Source organism: Symsagittifera roscoffensis, chromosome 5 (assembly GCF_963678635.1).
Source record: "Symsagittifera roscoffensis chromosome 5, txSymRosc1.1, whole genome shotgun sequence".
NCBI classification, from domain to species: Eukaryota; Metazoa; Xenacoelomorpha; order Acoela; family Convolutidae; genus Symsagittifera; species Symsagittifera roscoffensis.
Genome location: NC_087066.1, coordinates 35,826,513 through 35,851,646, shown reverse-complemented (window position 1 = coordinate 35,851,646; position 25,134 = coordinate 35,826,513). Strand labels below are relative to the sequence as shown.

The 25,134-nt window shown below is 34.7% G+C and overlaps 2 protein-coding genes across 2 annotated transcripts; one reads left to right on the top strand and one right to left on the bottom strand.

Annotated features, from left to right (window-relative positions):
- Positions 1 to 294: 294 nt before the first annotated feature.
- LOC134846910 (probable G-protein coupled receptor No18) lies at positions 295 to 19,400 on the bottom strand. Its single transcript, XM_063864332.1, has 7 exons — positions 18,722 to 19,400; positions 12,324 to 12,458; positions 5,951 to 6,105; positions 5,492 to 5,688; positions 4,851 to 5,163; positions 3,474 to 3,630; positions 295 to 1,288 (listed from the first exon to the last, which is right to left on the bottom strand). Exons 1-7 carry the CDS (start codon positions 18,854 to 18,856, stop codon positions 485 to 487), a joined length of 1,896 nt encoding a protein of 631 aa, XP_063720402.1. The 5' UTR covers positions 18,857 to 19,400; the 3' UTR covers positions 295 to 484.
- Positions 13,186 to 15,577, top strand: LOC134846414 (uncharacterized). The gene is made up of 6 exons (XM_063863759.1): positions 13,186 to 13,581; positions 14,230 to 14,479; positions 14,558 to 14,571; positions 14,640 to 14,705; positions 14,779 to 14,907; positions 15,117 to 15,577. Exons 1-6 carry the CDS (start codon positions 13,305 to 13,307, stop codon positions 15,527 to 15,529), a joined length of 1,149 nt encoding a protein of 382 aa, XP_063719829.1. The 5' UTR covers positions 13,186 to 13,304; the 3' UTR covers positions 15,530 to 15,577.
- Positions 19,401 to 25,134: the final 5,734 nt, after the last annotated feature.

The following is a 25,134-nucleotide window of genomic DNA, read 5'->3' as shown; positions in this document are numbered from 1 at the left end:
TATTGTATGGTAAATTAAATCAAACTTCAAATGACTAGTTTTAAGGCAAATAATAGCTCACATTGACTCCAATAAAAATTTTAGTTTTATTTTTCTTATTTTGCAGCGATCCATAACATGGAGTTTCAGACACTTTAATTGCGCAAAGAAAATGTGCCGCTGAATTGAATAACCAGTCACTAAGCAAATTTTAAAAAAATTGACGGGAAATCAACTTTTTAAAAATTTTTATATTACAAACTAACTTTATCAATTTCGGTTGGAATAGTCTGCTATGAGTCAAAATCTTCTGGAGTTCCTGAGACGTTTCTTGAGCATTCACAAAAATTTTATGATAAACAAAATCAAATCAGACTTTGGTGCTACTAAACTAAAATGTAGCCTCATATTAGCCGGAGTTTAACCAAAATTGAAAGAGCTAATTGAAGTTTGTAAGAATCATGAGTAAATAGTTGAAATCCGATATGTGTCAGCTGCTGTCAGTTTATACGTTTGATTCGGCCTTGACGTTGCTTCGTTCTTCATTGACCATCACTCGCTGGTGACAGTATCTGTCCAATGTGATCAAAGTGGCATTTGTAAATCCATGGGGAGCTAGATTGATCTGGCTCGAAAAGTGTTGACTACTTTTCTGTCCTTCTTCATGTCTCCCCAAAAAAGGGGAACTAAAGACAGAGTTGCTCCCGATAGAGTCATTCTGAGCTCTTAGTGCCCCTAACTCTGGGGGACTGGTGCGGTAGAAGTTACCTGGGGGACTACCTGTTGTTACTTCCCTGTCATGTTCCGACAAAACAGGACTGAAAATAATCCTACTTGCTGTTGAGTCCGAAACAAATCTAATGTCGTGTCTTCTGCTGTTATGGTTAGAACTCGGATTCTGTTGTTGTATGTTTTGGTGACTGCCAAACGTGAAGATATTTGAAGCGAAGTTTCTACGCGACGAAGGCGACTTGTCGTGAAATATTATCTTTTGCGTTTTGCTCTCTGAAATGCTTTGGTGCAGACATAATTCAGAATCAACAGCAAAGTTGTTCTCAATCATTGCAGCATCAAACGCATCCCTTTCGACGTGATGCAGTTTACTCAGATAGGTGTTGGGCGATAGGAGAGCAGAGGGTGGTGGGATTCGGAAAGAGATGACGTAATGAGCTGGTCGGCCGCCGCAACAGGAGAACACGTACAGGAACAGGGACTTGTATGCCTTTCTGTGTGACTCGTCGAAGAAGAAGTAGACTATTGGATTCAAGCCACTCTTGGCGTACCCAAGCCACAGGCATAATAGAGAAACCTGCAGGAATTGTCAAAATCAAAAATAAGTTGGAGTTATTTTTTTCGATGCGGAAGAATTTCGAAGCACATAATTTCGGAAAAACAAAATTTGAAAATAAAGACTATACGATTCGTGCATTTAGATTTTGAAATGCATAAACGGAATAATCAATTCCGATTTTGCAACTGAGTTTTTTTTCAGTTAAAACATATGGGGTTTATTGTTCCGATCATTTAAAAATGGGGAAGAACTTCGTATTCTAGTAAGTTTATTGTTCCGACTATTTGAAAAATGGTGGCGGGAGTTTGTATTCGTCCGGGTTGACCAAAAATGCTAATTATACAATTTGCATATCTGGGAAAACGCTAGTCACACTTTTTTTATGCAATTCCATAAGTACTAAAATTTGCATGAAAGGTCTATGATTAAGGATTTTTCAGATATGGAAATTGAATGACTAGCATTTTTCCATGAACCAAAAAATTTGATTTTTTAAATTTAATTTCTCAAAGTTTTTGGGATGTGTTCGTAACCGAACACAAAAGACACAAACCATGGTTTACTCAAAAGTAGAATCACTAAAGGTTCGAACGTCTTTCCATAACAAGGCATTGGAAACCAGCTGAATTGCCCAAGAATTATTTTACACAAATGATATAATGAAATCATCAAACTTTTAAATTTTGGCAAAAATTTTCATAGATGATTTTTAAAAAAAAACTGATATTTTACTTAATCAGACATTGATCAGAATAAGCAAAGCTCCGCTCTGTCTCTTTTTTTTCAAATTAAATTTTCTTGTATTTTTATTTGAATTGCCGACCACGTACCTAATTTGAAAAATTCATAAATCCAGAAACAAAAAGTTCCGTATCAAATGCTAGCCAAGCGTGTTTTTGTCGGATATTGCATGCTGGAAATTGCTAAGCTAAGCTTTTTTCGTCATAAATGATGTTCAAACATGGTCGTTGATCCATTTTAAGCAGCGCTCAGTTTTTTCCGACCATTTCAAAAGTAGCGAGAAACTTTGTATTCGGATGTTTTTAAGTTTTTTTCTTTTTTCCCCCGCAAAAAATCAGCTACCACAAAAAATAATCGAAGAAATTTGAGTGAAATATCATATTAAAACCCTCATTGGTTAATTTGAAAGAATAAAGTGAGCGAGCAGGCTTTTTTCATTGGGTTAAAAGCTTGCATTAGCTTAATTCAAAACAAAAAAAAAATACGAGTAACGTTATTTTTTTTTGGTATTTTAGAGACTTTTTGGAATCAAACTTCAAAAACGTCAAATTTAAGTTTGTCAATTAATGTTAGTTGATTTGAGTATTTTAGCGCCTTTTTGGAATCAAACTTCAAACAATCAAAAAACTGCAAGGTTTATCTAGTCATTTTTCTGGAAAACTGCTTTTCAATTTGCTTATTCAATTTGCTAATGATGTCGAATATGCCTAATCTTTTGATTTTTATTAAACTCTTTTTATCACACTACGCTGAAATTAAACGGCTCTAGTTTGAAAACACTCTTTGTTGTACTTTTTTAACTTTGGTCGGATAATTTTGTGCTAATTGCACAGTAACCGGCTATCCTTGTTTTTTTTGTTGTCCACGGAAAATCAGGTCCACAAGTAATCATCGGACTTGGTTGAGTGATATAACATTAAAATTTTTTCAGTCGTGACTCAAATTTAATACAAAATTTTACTTAGTGTCGAGAAAAAATGGCTTGAAGTTTTTGTTTTTACTCTAATTTTGAGCTAATTAGGTGAGCGTTTAGGCTTACAATAGTCTATTTATGCTTAATTTAGGCCATGAAAACTTCGTTTTACTCAATTAAAGCTAGTTCGGCGAGTTTTTATTACCATTATGTTAATCAAAAACTTCAAACATTCAAAAAAAATGCTGCACAAATATTTTAAAAAAACTTCTGAAAATTTTTAAAAATTTTATTCTACGATTCTTTTTTTTCTTGTTCTTGTAGTCATTTTTCTAACAGGCCCATTTTATTTTGATTTCCTAATATGCCTAAATGTGATTATTCTATTCACATCTTTTTATCACACCACACAGAAAAGAATGACTCGAATTTGGCAAAAACTTTGTTTTGTATTTTTTTTCATGGTTATGGTCGGAACATTCTGTGCTACTTGCACAGTAACCGGCCATCCTTGTTTCAATCTTATATCTCGTCATACTGAGGCCTTACTTGAACTGGTATGTCCTTGTAGGAGACACAGAACGCCTCTAATACGTAGAGGGTGAAGAAGGGCAGCCAGCAGACCACGAAGCAGATGATCACTAAGCCGATCAGTTTGGCCGTGCGCAACTCTTCCTTCTCCAGGCTGAACAAACTGGACGAGCAGCTGAAACAATACTCAGATGTATATCAAAAAATTTTGTTCTTTCGTTTTTCGGGACTCTAGGGTTGAAAGGAGTTTGTTGGTTTTACATTTCTTAAATTTTTTTTATTCCGATTTGCAGCTAGTTTCGTTTTTAATCTTCTTGACCAGATAAGTTATTATTTTTCTGAATAAACTCTTTCTTTTGGTCAAAACTTTTTGGGCAACATTTTTCAAACCTTTGTCGAAAAAATATCCGAGAAAATATTCATACGAGATAATTTGTGAGGCTTCAAGTATTTTTGGTACAGTTTCTAGGCATCCATTTTTGGTCCAAGGACCCTAAAATGCTCTTAAAACCCCTTGGCGCTACTTCATACTATTTTGAGGCATTTTGGCTTGTTATTGGGCATTTTTCTCTTGTTTTTCAGAAACATACTCTTGACAGAAAGCTAATTAGCGATATTGACCCCAAAAACAGTAAAAAAAGAATCACACCTTTTGTTCCGATTTTTGAAGCATGCAGGGAAAGAATTATCAAGTTCTGAGTGTTTTCTTAGAATAAAATTCTCTAAATAACAGTTTTTGGGAGAATATAATTTTTTATCAGAAAGATATCAAAGCCCTATATTCAAAATAGGGGAAATATTTTGCCTGGGATTATTTTTTGGCAGCTTTTGGGTTCTTAAACCTTGGCAGTTTAGTCGAATTGTGCTATCAATTTGCGCTAATTTTGGCAACGCGTAGGCTGAAACAGCAGTTTTCTCAAAGATTGGAAAAATTAACTTAGACATATTTTATTTAAGGCAATCGGATTTTTCAAGGCTTTACCCTGATTCGAGCGGTATTGATTTTAATGTCAGCATACACAGCATTTTTAAAAAAACGAGCAAAGTGGATTGTTCAAACGGATAACAATTCGGTCAAATCTTAAGATTTCAAAAAACGCACTTTCCAAAAAAAAACGAACGATTATACCTTATTTGCGGGTTCCGCATTATTAATTAAAAAACTGCAGAATTATGGCATTTATACTATGCAAAGTAATACGGCCCTGTATTGAGTTTTTCAAGCAAAATGTACGCTCGAGTTATGCAGGATGAGTCGAGAAGTGGAAATTTTATTTTTTTTGCTGAATTCAAGAGACATAATTCGAGCACAATGGCGTAAGGTTTTGACGGCTCTTGTTTCTCCCTTTGAAAAAATATATTTCGGGAACTACTGTGTTTTTTTTGGTTACTAACTGCGGACTTTGTTGAAAAGCTCGAGTCGGACCATCCAGCTCCTCATTTTTGCTCTGCCCTTTTTGCAATAGTTCACTGGAGAGCTCCTCTGTTGTACTGATGACGATGTCTTTCGCTGTCTCAGCGTGACTCGTCACCAAGTTGTTCCAAGAACGACTGTAAGTGTTCCTCTCTTCCACGTCATGTCCTGTTAATGATCCAAAGTAGCCACGGGGCTGTTGGTTGACGTTGTTGCGGTTTGACCTCGCAATTGTGATAATGTTGATATACGTGAAGATCAAGACTGTAAGAGGCACGAAGAACGAACTCATGCCTGAAATAATATACAGTTTAGCCCGGGTCGAGGTTGTGCTTTTATGATCAGACGATCGCGACTAAGTTTTGATATTTCCAGAGTGCCGCAACCGAAATTGAATATTTGCAGACCACGGCGACCAAATTTTGGTATTTCCTGAGTTTGCAGACCAAGGCAATGTGTCCGTAACTGGCGCGACTAAAGGGCATTTAACGGCAATCGGGGAAAAAACGACTGGAAAAAAAACGTTTCGACTGAGTTCGACGCAGGATTTTTTTTTCGGACCATGCCGCGCCTTTTTTTCAAACATTCCGCGACTATTTTAATGATTGAGTTGTGTACTAACTGGACACAATTCGGAACTCCCTGTCGATGGTGTAGGTACACGTCCGTCTGTCCCTCGCTGTCTCGATGATGAAGCGCCACAGTATCTGGGCCAGAGCGAGGAATGTGGAGAAGATCCAGACGAAGGCGATGATGACACTGCATCGCCTCTCCGTCATTTTCTCTCGGTAGTCCACCGGGTCAGACACCGCCCAGTGTCTGAAGAGAAAACAAACGTATCCGCATTTTTCAAAATTGCTGAAACCAGGCTTAGCTCAAAGCCAAAAACTCAAAAAAGAGGCCCAGAGAAAGGTCGAAACACCTCTGGGTACCGAAAATGTTTTGAGAGAAGCTCTCATTTTAAGACAAAAAATTTCAGCAAATGGGATATGATATCAAGAAACTACGAGCTTATTTCAACAAAGATATTGAAAAGCGCTTTTTGGGGCCTCTTTGAAATTACTGATAAGGAGCTGACTACCTGTCTAGTGCTATGGCTGTGAGTAGGAGTATGGAGGCAGTGCAGCAGAGGATGTCCCCACTGGTCCACAGGGTGCAGAACAGCCCCCCAAACACCCACCCCCTCTCCCCACTCAGGTACAGCGCTACTGCAAACGGCATGATGTTTATCGACACCTGCACAACACACACATTCAAAAAGTGAGCAGTTATAGCTTTTAACAAGTTTATCGGAAAACGTATTGAATTTCTTGAAAAGTTCTGGCCTTTAAAAGTAAACTAAATCGAAATACTTTTTTGAAGTTTCGCGTTTGCCTTTTTGTCGGCGTTTTATTTTTTTTGCTCAGCAAAATTACATGGCAAATCGTTGTTGAATGAAAAAGTTTTTTTAGCTGTGCTCTTGAAATTAAGCAAAAATGAAAATCTCCGAAAAAGCGGAATCATTTTGTCTTGCTCTTGTCACAGTTTAAATGCAGTTTTGAAAATGCGATTGTAGTTTTAATGCCATTTCATTGTCTCAAGGTCATAAGTTTTATAAAATTTAAGGCTTTGTCCGATTAAGTTGTTAAAAGCTCTACAGTTTTTAGTCAACAAATCTGAGCGAAGATACTTAACCTGAGACTGCGCAACTCGGCATGGAATTTTAGTTTATCATTGATTTTCACTTGTAAAAATTGTTTACAAAATGTTGGTTAACAAAAAATGCTATAGATTTGACCAATCAATTTGCTCAGGGTCACCAGTTTTGCCAACAATTTGGAATTAACTATAACTTTGATGTTCGATTTTAAACTAGATCAAAATTTTTCATTAAGGTCTCGCGTTTGCCTTTTTTTTTGCATTTTTTGTCAGTATTTTACATGTTTTTTTTTGGCTCTGAAAAATTAGATGGCAACTGTTTGTTGAACGAAAAAGTTTTTCAATTATGCTTTTGAAAAAAGGCACAAAAATGCCCCGAAAAACGCAATCATTTTGCAATTGCTCTATCGTCTGTTCAAATGCAGTTTTGAAAATTCGATTGCAGTTATACTGCCCTTTCTTTGTCTCAAGGTCAGAATTATTTCAAAAACTAAACACGTTGTGTGATACATTTGTTCAGAGCCATATCAACAGAGAAACAGTATCACTGGTTTCAGATAAATTATAAATGAGATAAATGAGCACTCTTATAGATACCTACGTTTGTCCATTCTTCAATTGAATTTTGACACTCTTTTAAAAAATCAGAAGAATATCAGTTCAAAACAAGTGCTTTACAGCTAGAGTGGATTGCCTTTTCTGAATTCACTAAAATCCTTATATGTCATGGGTGTTGCCGCTCCACGTCATTATGAGGCCAAACTCTGCACTAGATTAGCGCACATTTTGGCGTCTGCAGATCACTGGAATCCAGAGAAAACTTACCAACTTGGATCCTACTTACAAAATTTCATAAAATTCCGCGTACAAATACGTGTAACCGAAATTTTGAAATTTTGTTTAACTATTAGTTTTTTAGCGGACTCCGTAACCAACGCATATAACTAGTTCTTCTGGATGCCGCGAATGTAAGCAAATTCCGCAAAATGTAAGCGGTCCGCAAAAAGTAAGCGGATTCCGCAGTTATATTTTTTTACCTTGACGTAAGTTTGTGCGTGAACAAAATATAAAGAGAGCTAGAATTAATATCTGGCAAAAGCAGCTTTTAAAAGCAAGAACTTGTTGTCAATGAGCCGTTATCAATAAAATCCACGAACAAATCATTTTGTCTTGCTCTTGTCACAGTTTAAATGCAGTTTTGAAAATGCGATTGTAGTTTTAATGCCATTTCATTGTCTCAAGGTCATAAGTTTTATAAAATTTAAGGCTTTGTCCGATAAAATTGTTAAAAGCTATACAGTTTTTAGTCAACAAATCTGAGCGAAGATACTCAACCTGAGACTGCGCAATTCGGCATTGAATTTTAGTTTATCATTGATTTTCACTTGTAAAAATCGTTTACAAAATATTGGTTAACAAAAAATGCTATAGATTTGACCAATCAATTTGCTCAGGGTCACCAATTTTGCCAACAATTTGAATTAACTATAAATTTGATGTTCGATTTTAAACTAGATCAAAATTTTTCATTAAGGTCTCGCGTTTGCCTTTTTTTTTGCATTTTTTGTCAGTATTTTACATGTTTTTTTTTGGCTCTGAAAAATTAGATGGCAACTGTTTGTTGCACGAAAAAGTTTTTCAATTATGCTTTTGAAAAAAGGCACAAAAATGCCCCGAAAAACGCAATCATTTTGCAATTGCTCTATCGTCTGTTCAAATGCAGTTTTGAAAATTCGATTGCAGTTATACTGCCCTTTCTTTGTCTCAAGGTCAGAATTATTTCAAAAACTAAACACGTTGTGTGATACATTTGTTCAGAGCCATATCAACAGAGAAACAGTATCACTGGTTTCAGATAAATTATAAATGAGATAAATGAGCACTCTTATAGATACCTACGTTTGTCCATTCTTCAATTGAATTTTGACACTCTTTTAAAAAATCAGAAGAATATCAGTTCAAAACAAGTGCTTTACAGCTAGAGTGGATTGCCTTTTCTGAATTCACTAAAATCCTTATATGTCATGGGTGTTGCCGCTCCACGTCATTATGAGGCCAAACTCTGCACTAGATTAGCGCACATTTTGGCGTCTGCAGATCACTGGAATCCAGAGAAAACTTACCAACTTGGATCCTACTTACAAAATTTCATAAAATTCCGCGTACAAATACGTGTAACCGAAATTTTGAAATTTTGTTTAACTATTAGTTTTTTAGCGGACTCCGTAACCAACGCATATAACTAGTTCTTCTGGATGCCGCGAATGTAAGCAAATTCCGCAAAATGTAAGCGGTCCGCAAAAAGTAAGCGGATTCCGCAGTTATATTTTTTTACCTTGACGTAAGTTTGTGCGTGAACAAAATATAAAGAGAGCTAGAATTAATATCTGGCAAAAGCAGCTTTTAAAAGCAAGAACTTGTTGTCAATGAGCCGTTATCAATAAAATCCACGAACAAATCATTTTGTCTTGCTCTTGTCACAGTTTAAATGCAGTTTTGAAAATGCCATTGTAGTTTTAATGCCATTTCATTGTCTCAAGGTCATAAGTTTTATAAAATTTAAGGCTTTGTCCGATAAAATTGTTAAAAGCTATACAGTTTTTAGTCAACAAATCTGAGCGAAGATACTCAACCTGAGACTGCGCAATTCGGCATTGAATTTTAGTTTATCATTGATTTTCACTTGTAAAAATCGTTTACAAAATATTGGTTAACAAAAAATGCTATAGATTTGACCAATCAATTTGCTCAGGGTCACCAATTTTGCCAACAATTTGAATTAACTATAAATTTGATGTTAGATTTTAAACTAGATCAAAATTTTTCATTAAGGTCTCGCGTTTGCCTTTTTTTTGCATTTTTTGTCAGTATTTTACATGTTTTTTTTGGCTCTGAAAAATTAGATGGCAACTGTTTGTTGCACGAAAAAGTTTTTCAATTATGCTTTTGAAAAAAGGCACAAAAATGCCCCGAAAAACGCAATCATTTTGCAATTGCTTTATCGTCTGTTCAAATGCAGTTTTGAAAATTCGATTGCAGTTATACTGCCCTTTCTTTGTCTCAAGGTCAGAATTATTTCAAAAACTAAACACGTTGTGTGATACATTTGTTCAGAGCCATATCAACAGAGAAACAGTATCACTGGTTTCAGATATATTATAAATGAGATAAATGAGCACTCTTATAGATACCTACGTTTGTCCATTCTTCAATTGAATTTTGACCCTCTTTTAAAAAATCAGAAGAATATCAGTTCAAAACAAGTGCTTTACAGCTAGAGTGGATTGCCTTTTCTGAATTCACTAAAATCCTTATATGTCATGGGTGTTGCCGCTCCACGTCATTATGAGGCCAAACTCTGCACTAGATTAGCGCACATTTTGGCGTCTGCAGATCACTGGAATCCAGAGAAAACTTACCAACTTGGATCCTACTTACAAAATTTCATAAAATTCCGCGTACAAATACGTGTAACCGAAATTTTGAAATTTTGTTTAACTATTAGTTTTTTAGCGGACTCCGTAACCAACGCATATAACTAGTTCTTCTGGATGCCGCGAATGTAAGCAAATTCCGCAAAATGTAAGCGGTCCGCAAAAAGTAAGCGGATTCCGCAGTTATATTTTTTACCTTGACGTAAGTTTGTGCGTGAACAAAATATAAAGAAAGCTAGAATTAATATCTGGCAAAAGCAGCTTTTAAAAGCAAGAACTTGTTGTCAATGAGCCGTTATCAATAAAATCCACGAACAAATCATTTTGTCTTGCTCTTGTCACAGTTTAAATGCAGTTTTGAAAATGCGATTGTAGTTTTAATGCCATTTCATTGTCTCAAGGTCATAAGTTTTATAAAATTTAAGGCTTTGTCCGATAAAATTGTTAAAAGCTATACAGTTTTTAGTCAACAAATCTGAGCGAAGATACTCAACCTGAGACTGCGCAATTCGGCATGGAATTTTAGTTTACCATTGATTTTCACTTGTAAAAATTGTTTACAAAATATTGGTTAACAAAAAATGCTATAGATTTGACCAATCAATTTGCTCAGGGTCACCAATTTTGCCAACAATTTGAATTAACTATAAATTTGATGTTCGATTTTAAACTAGATCAAAATTTTTCATTAAGGTCTCGCGTTTGCCTTTTTTTTGCATTTTTTGTCAGTATTTTACATGTTTTTTTGGCTCTGAAAAATTAGATGGCAACTGTTTGTTGCACGAAAAAGTTTTTCAATTATGGATTCAGGATTCTAAGCAAATGTCTAAGCAAATGTAAGCAATTCTGAAGATTCTAAGCAAATGTAAGCAAAGTCCGCAAAATGTAAGCCAATACCGCAAAATAGAGGTGGATTCCGCAATTTTGTTTTTACCTAAACTAACATATGTTGCTAGACTCCACAATTGAATTTCAGATTCCGCTTATGCTTTCCCGATAATGCTTAAAATTTGGGGATTCCGCTCACAATTTACGGGTTCCGCTAGCAGTTGTGTATTCCTCGACAGCTCTATTTTACTACACAAATATATACTAATTTGTTTGTGGATTTCACAAACTGTTCCAGATCCCGCAATTTTTATTACGAATTCGGGAAACAAGATGCGTTTGGAGCACTTTTGAACAAAACAGCGTTGAAGCTATTTGTTAGAGAGATCCAAAAGAGCAACGAACATTTAAAAAAAAAATGTAGAAGTTTTGCGGATTTTGGCCGGTTGCGTAACCCACTTACAGTTCACAAAATGAATAATTTGACCTCGTAATGCCTTTTTTATAACAATTTTGCCAATAAATTTGTTTTTTTTTCAGATTCATTGGGATGAGTTGACAAAAAAATGTTGCACTTTTTGAGTGCTTGAAAAAATGGCATCGAACCAAGTGTCTAAAAATCAATTTGATGAGAATTTATTGGTTACTTAATCGGCGAAATAAATTTAAACTATGTGTATTTTTTAAGAATACCAATTTTCTACTCTCAAGCTATTTTTTAGTTGTTCTAATTTAAATTTTGCTCAGAATTTTGAGCAAAAATTTGAGTTAGAGCGTAATAGTGATCTAAGGAAAATCACCTGAAAAATTGTTAATCGCAAAAAATGCTTCTTAGAATCTTATCAATTTTTGCAATCTGATGTTCTCTTCAACTATAAAAAAATTGAAGTGAAAGAAAACCAACAAAAAAAACTGATAAAATGAAACATTTGCAACATTTATATGAAAATTACCTAATTAGTTTAACTTATAGTCTTTTATTTCAGACCAATTATCAGTTTCAAAAGTTAACCGCAAGACTCTAATTTAATTTTTTTTTACTGAATATTGGATAAAATAAGTAATAAAAAAGAGTTAAAATTGATTTAAACTGAATTATATCGTTTTAAATCGAAACAAGTCATCTCAAAAACAAAGCTAAATTGATTTACAATCAATCCAAATTGATTTCTTCCGGTTTTGTTGTGAGATTAGTCAAAATCAAAATGAAATCGATCGAATTTATTTCTTTTCCGGTTTGGAATTTAAATCAGCTTAAATCGATTCAAAATCGGTCCAAATTGATTTTTTTCCGGTTGTGAAAAGAGGTCATAAGACTGATCCAAGTTGATTTTTTTAATCTGAATACATTTTTGATTTCAAAATGCATCTAAATTCATTTAGTAACAGGTTTTGAAGGCGCCTTAAGGCCGGAAGCCAAAAAAAAATAATATAAAATTGCAAAAAAAAAATTTGATCATAATTCTAGAGGAAGGTAAGGGGGAGTAAAAGCTGGTCAAGAAGCTTTCCCAGGGGGGAAATAGAGAGGGGTGAACCAATAGAGAGCATAGCTACCATGAGGTCGGCAAGTGCTAGTGAGGATATGAAGTAGTTGATGATGGAGTGGAGAGGGGGACTCCTGTAGACAGCGGCCATCACCACCACATTCACCACTGCACTCCACGCTACGCACACACACTGCACACACGCCTATAGCAAGTCATCTTCAGATTTAGAACAGTTAGGGCCAGAGGGATGAGATTGGGTCACTTTTTTGCAAGCTACAGCTACTGAAAACAACTTCTTAATCACTTCTTCTAACACAGTGGCCATGGTTTTATTTAGAGTTGTGAGGATCATTATTTTTGAGTTCAACTCAAAGCCAAAACCAGAATGATAGTATTCGCAAAGTTTAATCAAAAGGGAACAGTTTGAAAAAATAACAAGACTGTTCGTATGTTAGGGCGATGCCCTGAATGTTCCGACTGCTCTTTAAGGCCAATTAAAATGTTTTTTTTTAATGAAAAAATTAACGAAACAATCGAGAAAACTTTTTAGTCGACGTACGTTAATTTAAACTAAAAAGGAATGTATTTAGCGTCTGTCCGAATGCTAGGACTAAAGAGTTTGCTTTAATTAGATTAGGAACCAATTAATCCACCGCAATATAAAAAAGCAATATATCGCGCATTATTCCCAAATTTTCAATTTTCAAACCCTCATAACTTTACGAAGGCAGGGAAAGACGGCAGTCAATTACATTTGAGCTCCTTATAAAAATTGACTGAAGCATAAATATTCCGTTTTTTTTAAAGTAGGAACAATAACAATCAGAATTCAGGGGACAGAAGAAAGACGCTACTGAACAATTTAATCAAATTTTCCTTCATTATTGTTTAACTGGTTTCTTGCATAATCTTCTCTGATGAGGGGATTACTCGCGCACCTGTTTAAGTATTAGACCAAATTTAACAAGAAAAGGCACGCTTGAAAGTCGGCTTTTGATTCAATGCACATTGCAGATCTACTGTTTCCGCGTATTGATAAGTTCTCAAAATGATCGTTGGCCGCCCCGATTATTATACCAGATTCCCTGCTTCAAACAGTATTCATCGAACGGAGATAGTCGAAGACCAAGAATCCTTGAGTAGATTGGAGAACACTTTCTGGAAACTACAGAGCATCCCCCAGTTCAGTGACGAGGGGGGTCAACTGTTCGATCAGGAGAACATACTGAAGTCGTTTGGGATACGGCGAAACAGTGAGGAATATTGGGAGAACAACATAATAAAAGAAAATGACAGGGAGCAAACTTTGGAGCCAACAACAACAGGTAAACTCTGAAAAAAATTTAAATTATTTTACATTTGGCGAGATTTATTTACGGTGGGAACTTGGTATATATTTTAGTTAAACAGCCCAGTTAACCCCCTCAAGGATTCGAACCCCTGACAACCCAAAAATTCCCCTTTTGATGCTAACTCAAGACATCCATTTTCGGCCATAAAAAGTTCAAAAAGCGACTTCGGCGCTAACATATACTAATTTTGAGGGGGAGCGCGCGCCAGAAAACGCAATTTTTGGTAAAAAAATGTTCCAAAAAGTGTCCATAAACATTTTTTTGGACGATTTTTTTTTCAAAAATAAGCCTGCGGCTCTGAAAATTGGGTAAAAATTGTGTTAATAGGGGTTTGGGAGAGCTTAGAATTTCAATTTGGTTGACATAAAAAAGTTTGACATTATTTTGAAAGTTTCATATCCGCCCCCTGCAACAGCAACTATGTTTTTTTTTGTACGAAAATATTATCACCATAAACAAACTTTTAGATAATTAGAAACTGCAATGCGGAATCACGTTTTTATAGTCTTGATCCACAACTTTAGAATAGGATTACTGTAGGCTACTGATCCTCTGAATGATGTGTCAGTACTTCGTCATCCCCAGATTTGGGATAATAACAGATTATCACATCTTTTTCAGGCCCGACTGTGAACCTGATTGAAGTGAGAGACAACTACCCCCGGAACCCAAAAGCCACATTCTCATTATCTGTCGATACCCAGGGATCCAGTGGAACAACCAGTCTTCTCCCCATCGACAACCACTGTCTCACTCCTGACGTCACAGCAGCCAACACTCCGGTGATGCGAACGAATGAGGGACACAATAAGAATCTACAAATGTCTACTATGAACAACAGAACTAACCTGACAATTTCCAACTCATCGATGTATGATCATTTTGCATATCACTGCTGTGTGAACTTTTCATTGAGTTGTTTTGAGTTTAAAAAGTTGTGCTGTTTCAGACAACGCAGTAGAGGTATGTATCTAGATGTTTTCATTATATTCTCCTAAGAAGTCTGCTCTAAATGTTTTAGAATATTCTAGATTTGAGGCCAATGGATGATGTTTGGTTCCTTACTCCTGTTTTTGCCAAATACTTCCCTGACACAGGTAAGCTCAGCTCCGGATTACAATTTATGTTTTGGGTTCTTTGGAAACTAATTGTGAGTTTTATTTGTTTCAGACGAGGCAGATCTGCAGTACCTGATTCGCAAGCGAGATTTCAATCTCACGTCGGCGTTGAAAGATCCCGACAAAAAGTACTTCGAGTGGCAGACGGCCTTCAAATTCCATCTGCAAGTTTTCCAACCAGGTTGCTTTCAAATATATTTCAAAAGATTATCAAAAATCGGATGCTAAAAATTTAGAAGCATGTCATTTCAATTTTAAAAAAGTAGCAATTTTAATTTAATTGTTTTTGTCCTAATAATTTGGGTAATTACAGCCACTATGTGTCGTCACTTTGCGGAAAAATTAGAAAATGAAGTTTGAATTTCAAATTTTTAATTTTTGGCATTTCAGGCTATTCAAGTCAAGAAAGACAACTATTTGACTCGGATGAGCTATTAGAAACTCCTCGAAACAAAGTCTTAACTAAACGACGACCAGCTCTATGCCCTCGCACTGGTATTTACCCTTTGAATGGGGGAATCACTCTAAAAAGCGGTTCCAACTATTCTGATGGAATGTCGGAGCAGTTGGTCCAATACCCTAACAGAGTACACCTAGTGAACAAATTTCTGGAGGAAAATGAGCCGCCTGAGGAGCCTAGGAAGGATGAGGTGCTAGCTGATATGATGGCACAGCATGAGATGTACAAACTGTTGAATGTGTCTCCATCTATTCTGAATGCCAAGTTCTTCAAGCCTCTCCCAGATGTCTCAACCAGTGTCGCTCCACTTATCCATATTCGGCGACCGGGAGGCAATATATGATATAAACCATCTGATGCTATATGTGAAGTAACAACAATTGCAACAATTAATCAGCTGTCGATTTTTTAAAGAGCAGAAGAACCAAAATTAAGTTAGACACTACGTCATTTCTTCGTATGTCTTCTTGACATAAAATGATCATAAGAACTGAGAGTATCAGGTTTAAAAACTTATGATACAAAAATTTTTGTGATATAAAAATTAACGACCGATGACTCAGCAAGACATCTTGGCGGATAAATAAGTGACAATTGAACTCCGAAAGCGAACTAAATAAATGTTTTTTAAAAAATGGTACGCAGAATTCGGTCAGTTTCTATTTACAATTTCAAACTGGGCAAACCAGAAATCACAATCAACGAATCTGATTGCTGGAAATTAAATGCGTCGCTAAAACGTAATTTGAAAAACTCGTACAATCCGCGTTATTGTTAAATTACTGTTATGGATATTACATGCTGGGATGCAAAAGTTTGATAGAGAGGGAGGGGGAGGTTGATACGTAGATCTAAAATTTGTTTCACAAGAAACTATAAGACAGCTGCCCCCCACATGATCTGTTTCTGAAAATTCGTATTTTTCCAGCAGATTTGTTGAAAATAAATTTTGGTTTATTGAAATTATCCGCAAAAACAAACTTTCATACGAGAGGAATCAAAAGCAAAAAAATATATAATCCTCAATAGGCTGAAAAAGGAACACGGCAGGAGTATACGTAAGCTACTGATCAAATGTTTCTCTTCACAGATTATGTACAAAATCATGGAACGAATCACTCCAAAATATAATCAACACTTTAGAACAAAAAATAAACAAAACATGGGGCCTAGGAAATGAGACGTCAGCAAAATAGACAAGACCAAAAAGGAATTTAAAGCTTTAATTATAAGAAAGTAGACGGCAGGAGTATACGTAAGCTACTGATCAAAAGTTTCTCTTCACAGATTATGTACAAAATCATGGAACGAATCACTCCAAAATATAATCAACACTTTAGAACAAAAAAAAACAAAAACATGGGGCCTAGGAAATGAGACGTCAGCAAAATAGACCAGACCAAAAAAGGAATTTAAAGCTTTAATTATAAGAAAGTAGAAGTAGTTGTTTTTTTTTCAAATTTTTACTGGCTTGAATTAATATAATTTGAGCTTTCTTAATTGTAAATCAAGTTTTCACATAAAGTAATTGTTTAACTTACGCAATTCAAGAATGTTTAACAATATTCGGATCAATGTTTGATATTTCTTTTTTTTCTAAAAATTTTGATATTCAGTGAAATTATATACCTTTTCTTATTCGTGAAATTTTTTCAGTGATAAACTTCATTGTTCTGACTTTCGTAACGAAAGCAACGGAATATTCGTGCTTGGGGTGGGTTTTTTTTCAGACAAAGTTCGACATTTTAACTGGCCATTTTTGACAAAATTTTTTTAGACCACTCAAAAACTATTGTTTTCTTGCCATTTTGGCCAATTTGGGAAAAATATATATTTCGCGCTATTGACGCGTTAGTGGAGATTTATTCCGTCTTAGAAATCGTTGCAAATTGGTTCAAGGAAGCTTATATGCCATAATTGATTTGTTAGTGGGAGCAAAATTTATCACTTTGTTCTTCTTTTTTATCAGTTTTTATCACTTTGTTTATCACTTTTTTAAAAAAACTTAATTTTTTTCCCTTTTAATTTTTCAAATTATTACTGCTCCATAGAACTTAGAAGGCAGTCAGAACATTCAGGGTTACGCCCTGATACGAGCAACCTTGTTAGCTTTTCGTTTTTGTCCAAAAGGCTAGCTTTGTTTAACGTCTGAATTCAGTTCTATTGGAGCCGTCTAATTTGGCTTCGTCTAAGTTCCTGTCACCCGAAGTATTCGGCCAAAACCAGACCCCAAAAAATTCTGCTGACAGCAAAGTTGAGCAGAATTAGCAGAATTCGGCTTTTAGAGCAGAATTTTTTATAGAGCAGCAGATAATGCAGAGTTTTAATCATATTGCAGAATTAATCGTTTTTTCTCAATATTTTTTCACTACCTGTAAAATTGCTCTATCTATCAAAAATACAAAACATGCATCTACTCGTAACTTTATTAGTCTATTATTTTGCTTCCAGAAGGTGCTCTGTCCGTTTTGCAAGAATTTTTTTTCTTGAAAAGCAACACTAACATTAATTTTTTGTAAAAAAAACGAATGTTTACTGAAAAATTTCATAGAGCGGAAAAATTTACAGCAACAATTTTCTTTGGGGCTTGGGCCAAAATTAACAATTTTTTCAACAAGATTAAACATTCAAGTGAAGAAAATTAGACATTAAATAAAGTTTGACGTAGTAGGCCCTAATTGCACGGTTGAGTTTTGAAGTAAATGTTTCTAAAAGCCTGAACAAAAGACATACAGCTACTTGGCGTTAACTTTCACAAAACCGCGTGCATTGATTTTGAAATTTGAAACTAATATGCATGCCTGCAGAAAAAATGAAGCCTTCAGATGTTTAAATCGCTACATCTTAAAAGTTTTAAAATATCGCAACCATTTCAAAATCATTTTTAAATCAGACCTGAAAAAAATTGGTAACTTTTTGCATCTTAATTTCAATACTTTTAATTTGAACCAGCATATCCAATAAAACGGCTCGGGGGCAGTTGATAATTGCTCACAAGCGACAACTTCTCGCTTATATAAAAAAGGACAAATGATTGCGAGACAATTTTATCAAGACTTTATGCCTAGTATTTCCGCAAAACATTCCGTAGCGAATCCCACACCTACTAAGGCATGGCCGTTTGCTAATCGTTCATTGCTAAATCTTTTTATTTTGAAAAAGTAATACAAATGATACAAAAATTGCTCTACAACGATTTTTCGCTTTTTCAATTTTGATTTTAAGCCCTACAACAACTTATGCTGAGCTTTTTTTGTATTGCTTTTGTTTTCTGGTAAACAGTCCAGGTGTCTTTTCTGCCATGTGACGAAACTTTAAGAGCAGAAACAATGTATTTCAGTTTCTTAATTTTAATACCTAATTTTGCCCCCTACATTTTTTCTATATTTCTCAAAAGGAGACCCCAAAAACGTTTTAAAACCAACGGGCTAAAATTTTAGAATTTTTGCTACAAAAAGCAAGCAAAATACAGCCCCAAGATCTATGTGATTTCTTAAGAAAGCTAATAGAGCAATTGATATCAAATTCTACTCACAATCAAAATAGTCCCGATTGAATGACTTTGGGTCGAAGGAACAGTTTTCTCAGTTGACAAGTCGTCAGTATTTGTTGTCGAGGCACCAGAATTCCATGTAAAGTTTTGGAGAGTTGGAAAAAAATTGGCGTCCATTTTTGTAAGTTTTAGTGCAACTTTTACTGCTAACTTTTGAAAAATTTTCCTGCTGCTATAAAACGAATATGCAAAAGAGTGTAATATGAATACTTGTGAATTCTACAAAGTTACATTTTGATTACAAGTAAACAAGGTTGTTGATTCGATCGCTTTCATAGCCGCATGTATTGTACTGATAAATCTGGAAAATAACCATTTAGAGTAGAATGAAAAGGCGCTGTTGGACATATGGATAAAGGGGGATCACAGGTTGGGTGCGAAGGAATACTTCCCTGGTAAAGCGGGATAAAGTGGACTATGAAAACTTAATCGGACGTAGGAATGAGAAATCTATATCAGTTATTTGATTTCTTACCCACGGCTGAAAAGTATTCCGCCGTGAACAAACGAGAAGCAAAAAATTTACCAAGGAAAACTTCGATTAAGGTTGCAAATAAGTCAAATTTTGGTTTTTTGAAAAGTAGTTCAAAGCAATATATTTCATCAGTTTAAGGTCATAAACCACCAAAATCGAAACTTATTCCAAATTTAGTTTATAGCAGAAATGATTTTCTCAGGAGACCTCAACCTCGCTTATAGCTTATGAAAGCTTCTGAAAACACACCAAGACTGTTTATTTTTGTTATTTATTAGAGACGCTTTAATTCATGGTTAATTTCCTAGTGCTTTCTGATTTAATGACTCGGGGCTGCTTAATCTTTCTTATCAGACCCAACTGAGAAAAAAACGAACACAAAGTCACAAGTATTTACACGTCCCACTTAACCACCAAGCAGAGGTCTGTAGTGACACAATTATACGAGCAGGGATCTAGTTCGAGACACCCAACGGTGATTGTGCCAATAAATTCCCAATCGAACGATTATTCTGGTTCAGCACTTCTGGGCAGGGATCCTTCATGCCCCATAGACATGATCACTCCTTGTTAGAGTTCTGAATACTCCCGGGTTCATTCATATCGAGAACATTGTCACGATTTTGAAAATTCTTGGAAAACTTTTTAAAACTGCAAATTTTCTTAAAACCTTGAATAATTTGCCAATGTTTTCTATCAACTAATCTTAACCCAAGAAAAACTAATGAAGTCATTTTTTCACACATTCTATAAAACAGAATTATTAATCTAGCTCAAGTAACTACATAAGGTACACCAAGAAGATAAAGTGATTGAGAATTAATTGATAATGGATACTTTTTTAATTTGCTGTGATCAGTTTTCAAAAAAAGACGTAAATAAAATTTACCAACTAAAAAGATGGGAAAACACTCCAAATAGGGCTCATTCCAGGGTCGGATTTAGGGTTTTTTCGAGGGGAGGGGGCGGGGAGAGGGTCATTTTGTCTAACTTTTTTTAGGCCGACCAAATTGATTTTTTCTCAGCTCTCCCGAAACACTAAAAAGAACCTGCTTTGGCCGAATTTTCTGCGCCGCTGGCATTTCTGCGCCTTGATCCTACTGGCATTTCACAACTCCAGAAAACTGAAAAAAAAAAATTTCTGTTTAATCATCCCAAATTATTCCAAATATTTTTTTGTTGTTCAAAATCCTAAAAATTTTCAAAATACAATTCCCACAGCCTTAAAGATTTATGGAAAATAATCGCAAATTAAACACGTTTTTAGTTTTCAGCTTAAGTTGTCAATATAATTTGGAATGTCAAAAAAGTCCGTAGCTTGCAAGCAAGAGTTCAATATTTGTTTTTCTTCAAACAACGGATATGTAAAACGCATGACATAATGTCAAAGATTGTACAGAAAGCTATAAAAGAAAGAAAGAAAAATTTTTGGACCTGATTTTCAATCCGACCAATAAAAAAGGAAAATTTAGAACCACGAAATATCAACAATCAGGTTTAAAAATGAAAATGAAGGTGTTTTAAAGAACACCATTTGATCAGTTTTTCAAAATTCACTAATTTTGCTTGTAACAAAATGTATACGTTATATCGAACCACGGGAAGAAGTAGGGCATCTCGTTTCAAAAAATCTATCAAAGAAAGAATTAAGAACTATTGGAATTATTTGTATATATTTATAAATAATTCCAAAAGTCAATTTTCCGATAAACTTTTTGAAACGAGATGCAGGATGGTTGCTGTAGACACAACAACACTTAATAAAAGAAAATTTTCCAGCATGCAATTTTTCATTTTTATCAGTTTTAAAAGCGTTTCAGGCAAAAATCAAATTCGTAGATTGCAAAAAATGGGATAAAATCGCTCTCTGTGAAAAATTGCATTGGAACTGATTCGTTATTCAGTGGGCTAGGTCATACTCATAACAATTAGCAACAAACGCGAACCAGTCTTTTTCATCATCTGTTAGCATGAAGCAATAAATAAATCAATCACTACAGGGTAATCAAAACGAAAACTTGAGTATTTTTTGTGGTTTCATAGGGCTGAAGCGAATTTATCGAATACTGGGTGTCAAACAACGGACGAAGATATATAGTCAGTGTTACAATAAAAGCGTCGAAGGGGAAATTAGTGGAATGAGGGAAAGAAAGAGTAATAGCATTAGTTCCACTGTCAATCTCTGTCAATAACTGGAGTAGGAAAGGGTTAGAGAGGAAATTGACGCCAGGGATCTCCAATGGTCGTAACAAATAATATGATAGATCATCAAATCCGATTAAATACCCTCGAGTGCGTATTTTACATTTTAATGAAACCTGCCCCAACTAAAAGCCACGTGGTTATAAAACTAAAACAAGGAAGTCTGCTTGAGTGAAACGTGGTTTGAAATGAATTTTAAGGGTGTAAAATTATCGGTCTTAAAACACTCAAGTGATTTTCTTAGATTTCTCTAAAAAGAGTATCAACTTTTCAACAAATAACGCCCATTGCTATTTTGAACGATGCTGAAATCTCTTCTTCATTAAATCTGGTCTTTGAGTGCTTTAAAAAGTGAAGGGAGACTATATTTTGCAAAATAGGCCAATCAGGTAAAATTGCCTGCTGAGATTGTTGCCTATTAGGACCCGCCCTTCTCCTTATTTAACCTCGGAATCCCTTCAGATAGTCCAAGTGCTTCGCCTTGAGCTATCAAACCCAATACTACACTTGATAATAATGACAAAATTCTTGTATTAAAAACTGTGTGTAAACTCAAGTAGCAAGTGTAAACTCAACTCTTATTCAATCTGACATTCCGATTTCCAATCACAATATAAATGAATAGGTCAGAAACTAGGTCGGATTTAGGATTTTCTCGATTGGGAGCGGATTTCCAAACAATTTTCGAAAATGCGTTTTTTTGGCGCGCGCTCTCCCCTCTAAATTAAAAATATTCGCGCCAAAGGCGCCTTTAGAAAAGTTCTAGGGTCAGTCAGCCAAAAAGGGATATCTCAAAATAGTACAAAAGGGATACCCTAAATCGAAGAAATGAATTCAAAAAAATTAATTTTGAAAACAACACATCAAAACAAAAACTTCGTTCTCTCGAAAAACTAGAAACACTAACAACGCCGTTGATTAAAAATTAATAATCGTTTATCAAACGTCAATTAAGCAGATGATATTAGGTGGGCGTCAGTTGAGTCGAAAACAAAAGGTTCTAAAACCGAAGTTTTTCCGCCCCAATTTTTCCTGAAACACAAAAGCATAACAACACATTTTTCCCTTCGCGAATGGGGTAATCTCGATGCACTGAGGTAACTAAATTAGTGCAGCATAACCCAAGCCTAATTAAACAAATACTGATCAAAAAACAAGCGGTAACTTACAAAAGTTGGCAAGCATACAAAATACAAAACCAGTTTCAATTATAGTTAAAACTGCTTAAATCACAAGAATAACGATGCTCTAATACGTCTTGAAACTTCACGTCTTGTAAGCAAGCTGGCAAAAACTGTCTAAACAAAGTCTGACAGTTAAATTATTCTCAAAAATATCAGTTTCACACAATTCTAAAAAATATTAATTTGATTTTGTCTCGAGCCGTAGATGAGCTTATGTATCGAGTTCTTAACAAATTGTCTGCTGATTAAACGAGATATTAAATGTGTTTGTCAACATGTTGTATGCAGAATTTAGACAAATGTTTCACAGACCATTATCAGATTTTTGTATACTTTTGCCAATTATTGTTCCGACTTTCGATACGAAAGTAACGGAACTTTTGTGCTCGGGGGTGGGTTTTTTCTCTTTCGACAAATTTTAAACTTTTTAACTAGCTATTTTTGACATTTTTTTAAAATATCGTTTGAAAGGTGTTGTTTATTTTCATGAGCTCAAATTTGAAAAGATTATTCACCTGTGATAATTTTTCGTAAAATTATGGGGGGTTTAAAGATTGCCATTTTGGTCAATTTGGGACAATTAACGCGCGATATACTTCGCGCTATTAACGCGTAAGCGGAGAATTAATCCGTCTTAGAAATTGTTCCAAATTGGTTAAAGGAAGCTTATTTGCCATAATTGATTTGTTACAAGGAGCGAAATCTGTCTTTTTGTACTTTATATGGCGTGTTGGGAGATGAATTTCATTAAAAATTTCAAATTTTAGAAAAAAAGTTTCATTTTGTTTTATTACCATTAATTTTTTATGTTATTACTGCTCCATAAACCTCAAAAAGCAGTTGGAACATTCAAGGCTTCGCGCTGATACGAGCAGTCTTGTTTTTTGATTTCAGAACCAATCGTTTTTCAACTGAAAATGGATGTTTGAAAGTTCTGTTATCAATTGTGTAAAATATGCATCCTCTTTCAGCTAAAAAAAGACTTGAGTTACCTTGAACACTATTTTACTCGACAATCGGAAGTTGTACTTTTAGAAATGCGTTTTACGAAACCAAGTTACTTTTGAAAATCCTATACAAAGAAACCGAAAATCCTCAAAAATTGCGTTAGTGGCAAAAACAACACAAAAGCAACTGCTTTTGTTGTTCATTTTTATAGCTAATCATAAAGTTACAGTAATCAAAAGCTAATGTTCAACAAATGACACTTTTATAAGCATGAAAAGAGTAAATCTAAATATTTTTTCTCATTTTTTGTCTAGTTTCCTAATTGTAAATAAAACTACAATTGCTTGTTACCAGAGATTCAATCGAGCTCTTGCATCAAATCTTCTCTTGAGCTCCTGCTTCAAATCTTCTATCTCTTGCAGTTTGTTTTTGTTTTTTTTTTCGTTCAAAAAAGTTTGCAAAATTAGATCAAGCTTGTCTTTTTAATTGCATTGTTCGAATGTCTGCTTCATTTTGCTCAATTTGGAATTGCTATACTACTGACACAAATGCGTAACATTTTTATTGTAGCAATTTCGATCGTTTGTTTTAGTATCCTTTAATTCAATGAAACTTCCAGAACAAATTGTCAAATTGCAAGATAGTAGAATAAGTTAGTCTGAAATTTTCATTTTTCCCAGAAAATTATAGTTTTTCACTTGAACCTAAGAGTTTCAAAATATAAACTCTGACTCGAGCTGTAGAGTTTATGTTCTCAAGACACGTGCTTTCCTCTAGAGCACATGGGAAAGTACTTTAAACAAATTTAGACTCCTCGGCAAAGCAAATGCACATTCTAGCGAACTCGTATGAAAAGTTAACTGAAAAAAGTAGCGCTCCAATTAAAAATACAATCCCAATTACAAGTTTTACAGGTTGTAGTTTGCATTTTGCCTTTTTTTCCCCTCCACCTGCAAAATTTTACTAGTAAAAATTATATTCATTTAGTTTGATTGTTATGAAAAAATTGACATACAGACTAAATAGGTTATGACAAACATAATTGGTCTTCATAATTCACTTTGAAAAACCACTAGTTACACCATAAAACTCATTTTTGTGTGAAGTGGGAAGGGGGTAATGAAAAAAAGCCCTTTTTCATAAAAATCGGTTAAAAAATTTTGCTACAAAGTTAAATTTTTTAAACTTTGCAATAAATATTTGTAGATTCAGGCAAAATTTTGGCAGCAATGCAAAAGCACTATTCAAAATAAGAATTTTGGCTTCCTATTTTCTGAACTAGAAATATTGTTTTATCTGTAGAATTTTTACCAACAAAAATTTTTTTTTTAGTTTGCCTTGACAAAAAAGTTTTGATTTGGGAATATATGAAGATTAAAAAGAAACACAAAAAAATAAACAATGTGAGTAGATCCATCTTTTTAATCTATTTTTGGTACACATATAATTTTCCTCAGCTTTGCAATTTTTTTTTAAAGCTGATTGATTTTGCTAACAACACAACTTGTGACTGTTGCGTAGATTTGATCCCATTTTTTCTCCCTTTTTTTAGGACTCGTCTTTCTTTTCAGCTGAAAGTGGCTGTT